Source organism: Miscanthus floridulus, chromosome 2, assembly GCF_019320115.1.
Source record: "Miscanthus floridulus cultivar M001 chromosome 2, ASM1932011v1, whole genome shotgun sequence".
NCBI lineage: Eukaryota > Viridiplantae > Streptophyta > Magnoliopsida > Poales > Poaceae > Miscanthus > Miscanthus floridulus.
Genome location: NC_089581.1, coordinates 129,479,524 through 129,495,012, shown reverse-complemented (window position 1 = coordinate 129,495,012; position 15,489 = coordinate 129,479,524). Strand labels below are relative to the sequence as shown.

Below are 15,489 nucleotides of genomic sequence, written 5' to 3'. Positions count from 1 at the left end.
TAAACATAAATCATTACAAGAAGTAGAGGCATCCTTTTTAGACATGTTAAAGATAGAACTTTTCTTTTTAGATGCCTTGGTGGGGTTTGTGCTAACGGCTTCAAGATTAGCAACTTTATTAGTTAGCTCATCACAATGTTTGCACATGGTTTCCATTTTAGCAAGCAAACTATTATATGCTTCTTGTGAGCTAGCTAACTTTTCTTTTAATTTTTCATTTTTCTTTAAAAGTTGCTCATCATTGATTGTGCATGCATTTGTTGTTGCACTAGCCTCAAGTTGCTCAATTTTAGTAGATAGTTCAACATTGAGATTTGCAAAGTTTTCATATTGTTCAAGCAAATTTTTGTATGCTTCTTGTGAACTACCTAGCTCTTCTTTTAAATTTTTGAGCTTCTTTTGTTGACTAGTGCAAACTTTAGCATATTTAAGATTTTGTTGCACAATTGTATTATAAGAAGGCAAATCATCATCACTATCACTCTCACTAGAGGATGAGCCTTCATTACCTCATGCCATAAGGCACACACGAGAAGAGCTTGATGATGAGTGCTTGCGCCCTCGCCTCTTGTGATGATCTTCTTCACTTGAAGAATCATCCCATGACCTTATTGATGTGAGGGCTTTGTTCTTGCACGCCTTCTTCTTTGCCTTGGGTGTAGGCTTGTTTGGACAAACTTCCACAAAGTGCCCCAACTCGCCGCATCCATAGCATCCCCTCTTTCTTTGCTTGTTTCTTTGATTAGTAAAAACGAGGTCTTGAATTTGGATGGGCACACCCTTGACATTGAGCCTTACGATCATCTTCTCCACCTTTTTGATAAGTTTGATTGATTCTTCATCAAGGTCGGAGGTGGAGGAGGAAGATTGATCATCATCACTTGATTCTTGTTCATCATCCTCATCTTCTTCTTCTTCACTTGAGGAGCTTGAGCTTGAGCTTGACTCAACTTTCTTGCCCTTCATCTTTTTCTTCTCGCTACAAGCGAGAGCTTTGCCTTTGCTTGATGAAGATGCTTCTCCTTGACCCATCTTATATGACATTTCAAATGCCACTAGCTTGCCAATGACAATGCCCGGGGTCATGGTGCTCAAGTTCTCCATGTTGTGAAGAATGGTGATGATGCTTGCATATTTCTTTTGTGGTAGAACAGAGATGATCTTCCTCACGATGTCCGCATCATCTAGCTTTAATAATCCTATTGAATGGAGCTCACTGATAATTAGATTCAATCGAGAATACATATCACGAACAAGCTCATCATTATTCATAGCAAAGGAATCATAGTTTTGCTTAGCTAGACAATGTTTTTGCTCACGGACATTACTTGTGCCGTCATGGAGCTCTTGGAGTTTTAACCCAATTTCATGTGCCATATTTAAGGTGAACACTTGGTTAAACACATCCATGCTAAATGATTCAAACAAGCAATTCTTAGCTCTAGCATTAAGATGCATTTCTTTTTCGTCACTCTTTATGGGCTTTTCAGGATTCTTAATGGGTTTCATCCTGTCACGATTGACTCTCCATACACCTAAATCAACCACCTCAAGGTGGCAAGCCATTCTAGCCTTATAGTAGAGGAAGTTAGTGCCATCAAATTGAGGAGGCCTAGCGGTATCCATTCCAACCACTCTATAATAGCGTCGGCTCAACAGCGGTTAAGCCAAAGGTCCAAATATGAGCCAACCAGCTCTAATACCAATTGAAGGGACCATGACGCCTAAGAGGGGGGTGAATTAGGCAACTTAAAAATTCTAACTCTAAACTATGGCCTCCTTTTCTAACTTTAGCAAAACCTATGCAAATGATAAACTATCTAAATGTGCAACTACGGTTTTGCTAGTGTGTTGCTATCTCTACCACAAATGTAGTAAAGTAATCAATGTAAATGCGGAAGCTAAAAAGTAAGGTAGAGATATGCAAACTCCCGTCGACGACTCTGGTATTTTTACCGAGGTATCGAGAAGCGTGCAAGCTTCCCCCTAGTCCTCGTTGGAGCCCCTCGCAAGGAATCCCTCGCAAGGGCCAAGCTCCTAGTCGGGTAACTCCATGGATAGCCTCAGGCCATCCCCACGCACAAGTGGGTCTCCAACGTGTCTTTCGGCAAGCCTCTCCCGGATGCTCCCCGCCGTCTTCACTATCAAGCTTTCGGCCGAAACGTCGCGGGCCTTGTTCCCTCCAGTACACGGTGGCAGCCACACCACAAACGCGGTTGGTGTGATCTTGCAAGACTTCAAGCCCCTCCGATGTACAACACTTGTGCTCGCAAGCACGGGGTGGCAAGAGGTGTATAAACCTCACTAAACACTAGGCAAACACCTAGAGCAAGCGCATAAGCGGTGGTCTAATCAACCTAAGCACTTCGCAAAGCACTTATGCTAATCACCTAATAAAACACTAAGCACTATGCAAGTGGAGATCACTAAAATGGTGTATCAACACCCTTGGTATGTTTCCTCAGCTCCACACTACTCAAATGGCCGGTTGGGGGGTCTATTTATAAGCCCCACTGAGAAAATAGCCGTTGGGGACGAAATCCCGCTTTTCTGCTACTGACCGGACTCTGACCAGCGTCCTGTCAGTACTGACTAGACGCGTCTAGTCGTGAAAACGGCTCTCTAGAACCTTACTGATGTTGACCGGACTCTGGCACTCAGCGTCCTGTGCAGCGTCCGGTGCAGCGTCCTGTGCATCGGAGCGTCCGGTGCAGCGTCCGGTGCAGCGTCCGGTCGCTGCTGTTGACTCTGTTGTTGCTTGATCGGAGCGTCCTATGCAGCGTCCTATGCATCGGAGCGTCCTGTGCAGCGTCATGTGCCTTCTGTGAGCTCGTTTCTTCGCGATCTTGCGTCCGGCTTGGTTCCTATCTTCGTGCTTGGACTTTGCTTGATATCTTGTGTCTTTTCTTGTGTTCCTAAGGTCTTGCTTATGGTGTTGATCATCGGATCATCACGTCACCTTCGTCCAAGTCACGTCTTGCACCCTATTGCACTATAAAACAAACACTTGCAAATTCATTGGTCCAATTTGGTTGTGTTGGTCATCAAACACCAAAATCCAAAGTAAATGGGCCAAGGGTCCATTTTCCTTACAAGCTCAACGGCTATATGGAGTCCATGGAGGCATGCTTCATATTCAGCGGCGTTGTTGGAGGCCGAAAAATGTATCCGGAGAACTATCGAAGCTTATCCTTGGTCGGCATGATGAACAGAATGCCTGCGCCAGCACCGTTGATGTTGAGAGCACCATCAAAGTACATCACCCAGTGCTTAGGGCAAGTAGCGACAATGGGCTCTTAAATCTCGGTCCACTCAGTGATGAAATCATTAAGTGCCTGAGACTTGATGGTAGGCCTACTTCTGAATTCGATGGAGTAAGTGCCGAGCTCGACAGCCCACTTGATGATGCGGCCGTTGGCCTCTTTGTTGTGAAGAATGTCCCCTAGAGGGAACTCAGTGACCATGGCGATCTTGTAATACTCGAAGTAGTGGCGGAGCTTGCGCGACATAATTAGGATGGCATATAGCAGCTTTTGGACCAAAGGATAATGAGTCTTGGGCTCATTAAGGACCTCGCTGATGAAGTATACTGGACGTTGCACCTTATAGGCATGCCCTACCTCCTCGTGTTTGACCACAATGGCTGTGCTAACGACGTGGGAAGTAGCGGCGATGTAGATCAAGAGAGTTTCATCTGGTCGTGGCGCCATCATGATTGAAGGCTTTGTTAGGAACAACTTGAGCAGCTCGAAAGCTGTATCTGCCTCCTCCGACCAGGAAAAGCACTCAAAGGCCTTGAGGAGTTTGATGAATGGTAGCCCTTTTTCACCGAGGCACGATATGAAGTGGCTTAAAGCAGCCATGTGGCCTATAAGCTTCTGTATATCCTTGACGCATGTTGACCATTTCATGTTGGTAATGGCGGAGACCTTGTCGGGGTTGGGTTCGATGCCACGTGTGCTGATGATGTAGCCTAGGAGTATACCGGATGGAACTCCAAAGATGCACTTTGAAGGGTTTAGCTTCCATTAGTACCTTTTTAGGTTGGCGAATGTTTCTTTGAGGTCGGTGATAAGATCATCGGCGGTCTTGGACTTGATGACCACATCATTGATGTAAGCTTTGATGTTGTGGCCGATCTATTGATTGAGGCACATCTAGATAGACCTTTGATAAGTTGCCCCGATGTTCTTGAGTCCGAAGGACATGGTGGTGTAGCAATACGCACCGAAGGGCGTGATGGACGATGTCTTGATCTGGTCTTCTTCCTTGAGGAAGATCTAGTGATAGCCAGAGTAACAATCGAGGAAGGAGAGCAGTTCACAGCCGGTGGTGGAGTCTACAACCTCATCTATCCAAGACAAATTGAAAGGGTCTTTAGGGCAGTGTTTGTTAAGATCAATGTAATCAACACACATTCTATATTCTTTATTTTTTTTGAACGAGAATAGGGTTTGCTAACCACTCAGGATGATACACTTCTTTTATGAATCTGGTAGCTAGGAACCATTTTATTTCTACCCTAATAGCCTCCTTCTTGTCTAGCGCGAATCGGCGGAGCTTCTACTTGATCGGTTTGATGGTCAGCGAGACATTCAAGGAGTGCTCAATCTTCTCCCACGGTACCCCCAGCATGTCTGTAGGTTTCCAAGCAAACACATCGGCGTTGACATGTAGGAAGGAGATGAGCGCACTTTCCTATTTGGGGTCGAGGTGAGCCACAATCTTCATGATCTTGGAGGGGTCATCGAGGCCGAGGCCAGCCTCCTTGGTTTCCTTAGACTTGGTGGAGGCGCGAGGAGGCTCCAGCGATGGGATCTCTAGGTCGTCGACGGGCACCGTCTTGGTGTCAGTGACCACACCGGCCATCTGGATGGAGAGGTTGGTGGCTTCGGCGAGGGCGAGGCTCTTTGTCTCGTAGGCATATGCGATGGAGAGGTTGGCCCGTAGGGCCAGAACTCCTACAGGCGAAGGCATCTTCAGCACCAGATAAGCATAGTGTGGTACAGCCATGAACTTGGCCATAGCTGGTCGACCAAGTATGGCATGGTAGGCGGTGTTGAAGTCGGCAACATAGAAGTTGATGTGTTTGACGTGGTAGTTGCTTGCCATGTCAAACTATACTGGTAGGGTGATCTCTCCAAGCGGTTTGGATGCCCTACCAAGTACCACACCCTAGAAGGAGTCTGAGGGTGTGAGATCTATTATCTCGAGGCCCAACTCCTTTAGGGCTTCGGTGAAGAGGAGATTCAGAGCGCTTCCATCGTCGACGAGCACTTTTCTAAAAGCACTTTATGGATGGTCGCATCGAGGACAAGGGGAAACGCCTAGTGTAGGGGATATCCACCCACTGGTCAGCCCTGCTAAAGGCAATGGGGACCTTGGACCATGGGTGATAGCTAGGGTTGGTGGCGGCGAGCACCCGCCGGGTGGCGAGCTTCCGTTCTCTTCTGCTCTAGGTGGAGGTGAGACCCTCGAAGATGGTGGCGACCACCTTGTCATGGTCCTAAAAGGTATTGTTATTGCCCCTAGGTGGTCGGTGGCCTCCGGCTCCTTCATCGGTGTCGTCATCTAGCTTTTTGTCCTAGAACTCCTTAGCCAAGCTAAGGCATTCCTTCATCTTATGTCTGGCGTTCTTGTGGAGAGGGCATGGGCCATCAAGGATCTTCTTGTATTGCTCATTGTAGTTGCGCTTGGTGCGAGGTTCATTGATGGCGGCGACTATGTGGTCTGGCCGACGGCGATGATTTTGACCAGACTTGGGTCCTTCTATCACAATGATAACTGCGGTCGTCCTAGCGGCGATCATTGTGGCATCGGTCGTCGGGGCAGTCGCTGTAGCGGCGTGTTGGGCGATGAGTGCCCATATCCTCGTTGAAGCGCACCTTGGCTTCCTTGGCGTCGGCGTACTGGTTGGCGGTCGTGATCATCTCACCAATCCTAGTAGGCGGCTTATGGTTGAACTTATTAGAGTGAAGCTCGTGGTGATGGAGTCCTCGGATGAAGGCGGTGATGACCTCAGCTTCTGTGATTTTGGGAATATAATTCCTCATCTCAGAAAAGCATTTGATGTAGCTATGGAGGAGCTTGGATGGCTTCTGGTTGATGCGGTTGAGATCATGCTTGGTGCCCAACCGAGTACACGTAGCCATATAATTGTCGGTGAAGACTTTTTAGCTCTTCCTAGGATCCGATGGAGTCCGAGGCAAGGCTTGTGAACCAGTTCATGGCGGTTGGCATGAGCATGATGGGAAGATAGTTCGCCATAACACTGGTGTCTCCTCCGACGGCGCAGATAGTAGTGGCAAAAGCCTGTAGCCACTATGTTGGGTTCATCCTTCCTTCATAGGGCTCGACCCCTGTGATTTTAAAACTACAGGGCCACTGAAGTGTTTGGAGCATCCTCGTGAATGCCGGGGGCCCTTTGGGGTTGGCGGCGCCATCGTCTGCAGCGTTGCTGGCGTTGAGCGGCTCAAGAGCTGAGTTTGGGTTACCGTACTCTTGCTCGTGCTCCTAGCGGTGGCATACTTCTTCTTCATGGCGACTGAAGCGGCGTTTGTCGATACGTCATCGTGCATCTCAGAGATTGTTGAGGTGCACTCGAACGTCCTGGTCGACCTCCTAGTCGTGTTGGCGGTGATGTTCGATGCGATTGCCCCTAGCTCTGCCCTGGAGGGGTTGCCTGTCGTCGTGGTGCAGGTCAGTGAAGCGACTTTAGCGGTGATCAGTTCTTGTCACGGCTGATCGGCGAATTGAGGTTGTGGAGTATGAAGGTCTCTGATCCTGGTGGATCTCATTGACCTGATAGTGTGCCGCTTTAAGCATGGCGACAACCTTGGTGACCTCGGGTGTCTGTGGGAGCCGGGCGAGCTCGTTGGCGGCCACTACGAGATTGGCGCTTGGGGTCTTGTAGACGTCGTGGCCATCAACGCGAATAAACTCATCATCGAGGTTGCGTTGGAGTGCCCTTCCTTGTGAGTCAAGTTGTTGCTCGGCCGTTGCAAGAGCAATCTTGTTTGCTCGGCGCTGCGCACGGTTGATGTTTTGATTCTCGCGGGTGGCGTGTTCCTCCTCGGTTTCGCCGTTCTGAGGGGGGCTGTCGACACTGACGTTGAAGATTGCGTCGCCGCGGAAATGAGGGAGAGGAAGTAGGTTGGTGGTGGTTTCGGCGATAGTCTCCGTAGAGCCCTGGGACTCAGAGCCCGGATTCTCTTCCAGGATGGTTTGGAGGGATGCTCTGGGGCATCGACCAACGTACAGCATGTTGATGGGCGGCGGAGGCTGGTCGGCGATCTGGTCGACTAGAGGATGGACATCTCCAGCTTGGTCGGCAAATCTACCCCTTAGGGCATCTTGGTAAGCGGTGGCGATGTTGGTGAACCCGAAGGGTAGGGCCATAACCCTTGGAGTCTCCCAAGTAGCCTCCGATAGATCTGGATCAGAGGGTGGTCAGCGCTGAACCAGAGCGTCCTGAGACAATTCGGCGATGGAGAGGCAATCGGCGAGCTTCAGACCAACTTGATCGATGGATGCGATCAGATCATTGTTGTTGATCTACCTCATCTTGTAGCGAGAAAGCGGGCAGCGAGTTGTTGATGAAGGCGACCTCGGAGGTGGTTCCGAGATCGGATCTGCAGTCGTAGGTGTTGGGGTGATCAGCGTAGAATCGATCTGCACTAGCTTGATGAGCTCTCCGACTCTGTCAGCGTTGATGACCCACAAGATGGATCCGACCGTGAAGATCTGGCGGGGCTGTAGGAGGGATGAAGAGCCTATAGAAAAAGTGATCTTGTTCGACAAGGAAACAACACGCACACCCCTACCTGGTGCGTCAACTGTCGACAGAATATCATCGGCAGTCCTCCGAGGGGTATCTCACGAAGGTAGATTGATCGACAGAGAGGCGTGTAATCAAGAACAAGAAGGCAACAGATATACACGAGTTAGACAGGTTCAGGCCATCAGTATGACGTAATACCCTACTCCTGTGGTATGTTGGTTTGTATTAGCTGTCGTATGATATTGCGTGAGTTTGGAGAGGGTCCCTGCCCGCCTTATATAGTCCGGGGGCAGGGTTACAAGTCAGTTAGATCTGAAAGATAACCGAAAAGTAATAATAGATTACAGGAATCTTGGGATCATATGTATCCTAATAGATCTCGTAGTATCTTCAGGATATCTTCCTGGTGTCTTGCGGAAGGCGCCGAGCAGAGTCGTGCCCCGCAAGACTTCGTCTTGTGGTCTGGGCCGCTCCTAGGGGCATAGCCCATGTGGTCTGTCATGTGTATCTAGGATCGTACCCCCCACACTTATGGTTGTGAGACATTACTGATGGTTTTGACCATAGAAATTCATGTCAAAGTGAATGTCGACATGTGCTTTGGTGGCGATGCATTGGGCGGTGGAGGTTGGAAGCGGGCCTAGGCCGGTGAATGATGAGCAAAACGAAGGAGTATGGCTCGGTATTGACGATGAGGGAGGCGTAGTATAGTGAATACCGCTGGTATTAGGGTGCAACTCCAATTCCAAAGTCATCAAACAGCTGCATTCAGAGCTATCCAATACCAATTTAAAATTCTAAGGCTGAATATCTACATCTAAACAAGGTATTATATTTGGATATAATCTTTGAAATGTCCGAATGCACTATATTACGGGCGGAGGGAGTAATTCACTTGAGAGGTCTGAACCTCTCTAATCAATGTCACGTTGATCGCATGGAGTTTTAGACAGTCTACACTACAAAAAGTATTGCCTCACAGTCACCAAGAAAGTTGATTACCTTTATCTAGTCAAGTAACCATAAAGAAGTCCTATTTGGTTTGGTGGAGAAGTTCTATTTGATTTTTTATTTAATTAGATTCTAGAAAATTCAAACTATTTCTAATAAGGAATATCATTATAGTCTTAAAAGAGACTAGATAAAAGAAAAATATTTGTCATAAAAGAAATTTTAGAAAACAAAATACTAAAACAAAGTTAGGTTGCTACAATAAGGCCTTGTTTGGTTGACATCCTCATCGGTCAATCTAATATTCCCTCCATCCCCGAATAAATCAATTCCTAAAATCCGCGTAAGTCAAATTATCTTAAATTTAACTAACTTCATAGGAAAAAGTTGCAACATCTATGAAATAAGATGAGCACATTATGAAAATATATTCTATGGTATATCTAATGATACTAATTTGATGTCATAAATCTTGACAGTTTTTTTTGAAAATTTGGTCAAAGTTTAAAAAGTTTAACTTAAGACAACTCTAGAAATTTGGGTATCAATAATGAAAATCAAATACCTACTGCTATCTAGCTTATGCACATTTTTTTTCAAAGCGAGAACCAAACAGTCCTCAAGATCTACTGCTTAAATGTATTACATATTATATTATTATTATTATTATTATTATTATTATTATTATTATTATTATTATTATTATTTCTTCTTAATTTTTAAAAGGTTATTATTATTACTGCTGCTACTACCGCTTAGGAATCCCTCGCTCTAAAATCCTGTTAGATTCTGCTCCAGGCTCAGCCGCTCAGGCCGGCCCTGTACTTATAGGCACCCGATCTGCCTGTAGCTGTGTTTGCTGCAACCCTACCCTGTCTTTTGTTCTTCCTTCCATCGCCCCCAGTGTGTGCGCAGCCCCCAACCCACACGACTGGGCCGCCCGTCGCTAACGCCCTACTTCGGCCCCTTCGCCGGCGACGAGCACCACCAGGTACGCCCTCCCCTTGGTCTTCCTGTCCTGCTTTGCGAAGCCGTGCGCCCAAACCCTAACTATTCGTAGGTACGCTCTCCCCTTGGTCTCCCCTTCCTGCTGTGCGAAACCGTGCGCCGCGCCCAAACCCTAACATACTATTCGTATTCGGATCTGAACTATGCATGTATTATGCCTGCTAACTTCGATTGCTTTTGCAAAAAATTAGCGGGTGTTCATGTGTACACCCAGGTCCGCCCCTGGCTGCGATGCCCTTCTGTGTCTCCGACAGCGCCTCGCGCGATTTGTTTGACGGTGAGGGATATAAGGGTGGTAGCTTTGGATATATCTGGATAGGTTCTTCGATTTTTGCTCCGTTTGTGGTTTCCTCATGGAATCTGCGATTTAATGAGGTGCCTTTTGGTGCCCTATGCTGTGAAGTGCCTTGATTTGATATGTTAGTTAGTTATTAGTGTTTGCTACTGCCTACTTCAGTGTAGTGTAGTGTTCCATTTGTGACCAGTCTTGGCAATGTCATCAGCTATGATAATTTATGGCTGACAGTTAGCGTTCTTTATCAATTTGTTGCGCATTATGACCATTGTATTGTTCAGTAAATGTCAGAAGCCAAGACAAATTTTTTTTTGTATTATACAGAATGAATAGTTATAGCCTACCCCAACTTGTTTGGGACTTAAAGGCTTTGTTGTTGTTGTTATACAGAATGAATAGTTATGGTTCATCAAAGCACATCATGTAATCATTGCTTTCACTACTAGTGCTTTGCCCCTGCGTTATGCTCAAACTGTATAATAGAACTAATAGAATGTAAGCAACCAACTTAATACTGGGAGTTCTATAGTACACTTAGTGTCCAGTAGTCCAGGAACTGTAGCTTTTGCAGTAATTGAATTTCTTGTTTAATTTAGTTTGATTTAATTTTTCTTTAGTGACCTAGAATTATTTGTTTCAGATACAAATATTAAGGTTATTATTAATTGATCTAGGTATGTAGCCATTTACGGGACTCCATAGGCTTCAATTGATGATTTAGTCTGTTTATCTTTTTTTGTCAAATGGAACGAATTTTCTACTTAGCCAAGAAACAATGTGATGAGAATAAATTTTTGAGGTCTGATAATGTAGTGCCTGATTTGGTTGTTTCTTCTGTTGGCAGTCACCATGTCATCGTATCCTGTGATAAACAACCGACCAATCGATCAGTGGAGAGTTACTGATCTGAAGGATGAGCTCCGTAAAAGGAAGCTTCCTGTTAAAGGCTTGAAAGAGGAACTCGTTAGGCGACTCTTTGACTCCATTCAGAGTGAAAGAGAAGCTGAAGAAGCTGATGAGGATGTGGGAGTGAATGTGGATGATCAGTTACCTGATGCCAATGCTAGTGAGGAAAATACAGTTACCTTTACAGAAGTTCATCAGGAAACTGCGGTTCATGTCACTAAGCAAGTTGAAGTTCCTACAACCAAAGTTGGTCAGGAATCCGCTATTTCTCCCACTAGAGGGGCCCCCAGTGTTGATGTTGAAGAGGCCTCAACAGCCAAAGGAGAAGTACCTGAATCATTTGCTGGAGTAAATTTGACATTTGAAGAAGTGCAAGTGCATACTGAAAGTACTAATGAGCCTGTTCATGAGAAGACCACAGACATTGACACCAATGAGGCAGTCATTTTCAATGATGCAATCGATGTGAATTCAGACTTGACCCCTGCTGAAGTCAAGTTTGGTGCTACGGAAGCAAGCAAAATTGAAGAACAGGATTTTCCCCCAGCACCTGTAGATGCCTTAACTTCAGATGCTGCTGGTCCTATGGATACTGATGTTGTCACAGCTGCAACTTCTGATGCTGGTCCTATGGATACTGATGTTGTCACAGCTGCACCAGTGAGCGACGATGGGGAGAAACTGGCACCTAAGGATGATTTGGGTAACAAGGTGTCAATGTATGATGAAGAGCACAATAATTCTGATACCATGAACGAGGACCGCAAGCCCATCGAATCAAAACCAAATAATCAGATACCTGAGGTTAGTCCAGATTTAGGGTCTCAAATTAAGTGTGAGTCGATTTCTAGTGATAATCTATCAACTAACAAAAAGAATAATATAGAAGATAATTTAAATGCTAATAACTTTGATTTAGAACTAGAGATTCAGCCGAAGATGGTCGAACCATCATCCGGCATTACTTCATTAGGTGGAGATTTGCAGCCACTGGATGATGACAAAGAGCTGGTTAAGAACCAGACATCTTTGGAGGACTTAGATTCCACAGCTAATGTGGACTCATACAAGAAAGATAGTCCTGAAGGTGATTCTCTAGAGAAATTAAATCTAGACAGGAGTTCAGGTGATGAGTCAATGGAGGAGGATGTTGCGGAAATTAAACAAGTTGAGTCCAATATGAAATCTTATGATCTCGGAGGAAAGAATGAACTTAACTCAGAAGATGTGAAAGAGGTGATCCTCCCTGATTCTGTTGTTGAGCCTTCCAAGGAGGTTATAGCTGAAGAAAAGTCAGCAGCTTCAGCAGAAAAGAGGAAACTTGAAGGTTTGTTTCTCTCCCTACAAGTTCTTTCTGCTTGATTTCCCCCTGAAATGCCTTAATTTTATCCTACAGTTTCTTACTGTGCCCTCAGTGCCTTCAACACATAATTCAGTGTGCATGCTTTATAGTTTTATCTGGCATAAAGTACCCATCTTGAGTCATAATCCTTACAATTTTAGTGAGCATGCAAATGTTGCACACATGTTTATCTTGGCAGCTTTGCTTTGATATGCGATGACTTTTCAGCCATTAGGAACCATTACGCTTCCATTGGAATTTCAAAGTTCATGGGGATGTCAACAGATCATCCAAAAGGAAAATGCCTAGAGTAATCACATTGCTTCTCTAGTAGAAATTTGGTGTCTTAAAATGTTTTGTTTCCTTTCAATACTGTTTATATTCATGAAAACAATTAAAGCCTTCAATGTGGGATAATTTGGTCAACAGTTATATAACGTACACCTTGCATTGAGCTTAGAATTATTTTAATGTTTGCTTTTCTTCTCATTGTTGGTTCCATCTGTTATAAATTTGCTTTATGCATGAATGTAACAAGCATATGATCAGCTGGACATTAAGTTTTTTAAATTTGGACATGATCGTTGAATGTGCAAGTTAAATGCTAACTCCTGGTCGAATGCACAGCTGAAGAAGGTGTTGCAAACACTGAACCAATCAAGCGACAACGTCGGTGGACTGCAGACGTCGCCAAAGTTCCAGAGAGACAAACATTGAGTCAAACTGGTCCTGAAACTCCTAAGGATATTTTTCAGCCTGCTTTCAAACGATCTTTTGGGAGGTCTGATTCAACAGCCAGTGTAGATTCTCCTAAGGAGCGGATTGGTGAGTCATTGGCTCCTTGCAGGACCTTCGTTTCTGTATTTATAGACTTCATGAGTGACTATCTGTTAACCTTTTTTTTATTTGTGTTGTAGTACCACCTTCTGAGAAACCTGCCACAACTTCTTTGAGAATTGACCGATTTGTACGCCCATTTACCCTGAAAGCTGTGCAGGAGCTTCTTGGTAAAACTGGAACTGTACAAGACTTCTGGATGGACCATATCAAGACTCATTGCTATGTTACAGTATGTTTCTTTGCTAAACCAAGACTTGCGCTATCTGAACTTTGTTGTTTATCACATCATCTTGAAATGAAAAATCAAAGCTTCCATTCAACCTCATTCATGAAGAAAATTCAAGCTGCATGGGATGAATAACATTTTGTACTCCACTTTTAAGCTGTTGGAGTTTGATAAATAATAACCATGCTAAACATATTTGCCAAAGCATTCAATTATTGTGATAAAGAAACTGGTATTATTTTATTGTGGCCTTATGAATTGAATTTGTGTAGTGCCAACACTGGACTTTTATAATTTAAAGTGTTTCACTGCCTGTTTATGTTCTGACTATGTTCTATGCATATTCTGACTGCACTGTTAAGCTGACTTTGCCTCATTGCACTCCAACTTTATAGTTTTCTTCGGTGGATGAAGCTGTGGCTACTAGGGATACTGTTTACAACCTACAGTGGCCCCCAAACAATGGCAATAAGTTGGTTGCTGAATTTGTTGATCCTCAGGAAGTGAAGCTCAAGGTTGACCCCCCTCCCCCGCCAGCTGCTCCTATTAGCCCAGCTGCTGCCACAAGGGCACCTCCTGTTCAACAGACGCAGGCTAATCAAAGTGTGCCGCGCCAGGCTGCTACACCAAAAGAGCAACTGCCACCTCCACCTCCCCTTTCTAAGCCCCCTATCGCTGACCCTGCAGCATTAGCGAAAGAGAGGCTTCCGCCCACTCCAAAGGAGCCAGAGCCTCCTGTTGTGACACTTGATGATCTCTTCAAGAAGACACAGTCCTCTCCGAGGATCTATTATCTGCCTTTATCAGAAGAGGAGGTGGCTGCCAAGCTCGCTGCACAGGGCAAAGGAAAAAAGGAATAGGTGCTTGGAGTTTGTTGCGGTATGCTTAAGTTCTGTTGCAATGTGCTGTACAATTCTTTTTTTATCCGAATAATGGTGAGGATATCTCATTCAATTGCCCTCCCTCAGGAACATGGCGTGCGGTGGTCACAGCAGCTGACAGGTGCTGCTGCTGCAGACCATTTGAAATACGGTGACTGCTGCGGCAAAAGAGTAGTTGTAGGGCTGTTCTGTGGAAAAGGACTAGTGTAGGAGCAGCAGCAGCTTGTATTTCCTAAAGAGATTATTAGTTTTGTGGCAAAAGAGTAGTTGATTGGGTCTCCGACTAGACTGTGTGCTAGTTATTTGAGCTACATTAAGTGTCTGAGGTACTTGGTTTAATTTATGCTGTCAGGTACTGTTAAAAGATACTGGTTTTAGTTTTGAGTCTATGGAGGATACTGTTACTGTTGAAATGCCTTGTCTTATTTTAGTCTTTGCCGTCGTGATTGACTGCTGACCGTGAGTCTCGACATGAGCAAGTTGGTGCTGCCGGTTTACACTTTACACTGGTTGATACTACCTCTGTCTGAAAAGAATGTTATTCTAGGTGTATTCTTGATTAAAGTGTCTAAAATTTGACCAAATATGATAAAATACAATATTTTTTTATGCTAAATAAGTATGTTATAAAAGTATATCTCATGAAAAATCTAATGCTACTTATTTGATCATAACTATATATATTTTTATATGTAATTGATCAACTATTTAAAAGAACGCTACGCAGGTGCGGCGGCACGTTGGTTAGGGCTTGAATTATTTCATTGTCCTATTTTGCAACGTAGACCTGAACACATATGGCCCGGCCCGTGAATCTTATTGGACATCCCTGGATAGAGGCGTCACTTCCTGAAAAAATCGGCTCGGTACGAGCCTAGCCTGAAACACTATTTTATTTACTTATACGAGCCTAGCCTGAAACACAATACTTTTCTACTGAAAATAGCGTCCAGGCCCAAAGCGGCTTGTGGAATGGTATTTGGGCACAGATTTTAGGTCCAAACTCAACTAAGCATTTTGCCGGTCCGCCCTGCAAAATGCTTAGACCCGGTGGCAATTGGCGTCACAAGATCTGAATGTAGGACGCATATCAAAAGATGGATTCTGAAACTAAAAGCTCGCATGCCTCACCTTAAAATTTGAGTGGAAGGAACTAAAATTTGTTAGAAATGATTCAAAGTGATATGAAACTATTTTACACCAATTTGCGCTGCAACATCGTGTGGCCCTTCATATGAAAAGTGAGACCTTTTTAACTAA

At 44.9% G+C, this 15,489-nt stretch overlaps 1 protein-coding gene across 1 annotated transcript; it reads left to right on the top strand.

The window, feature by feature from the left end:
• Window positions 1-9,567: 9,567 nt before the first annotated feature.
• LOC136529844 (uncharacterized) lies at window positions 9,568-14,642 on the top strand. The gene is made up of 6 exons (XM_066522900.1): window positions 9,568-9,722; window positions 10,879-12,267; window positions 12,910-13,107; window positions 13,200-13,351; window positions 13,744-14,227; window positions 14,317-14,642. Exons 2-5 carry the CDS (start codon window positions 10,884-10,886, stop codon window positions 14,206-14,208), a joined length of 2,199 nt encoding a protein of 732 aa, XP_066378997.1. The 5' UTR covers window positions 9,568-9,722; window positions 10,879-10,883; the 3' UTR covers window positions 14,209-14,227; window positions 14,317-14,642.
• Window positions 14,643-15,489: the final 847 nt, after the last annotated feature.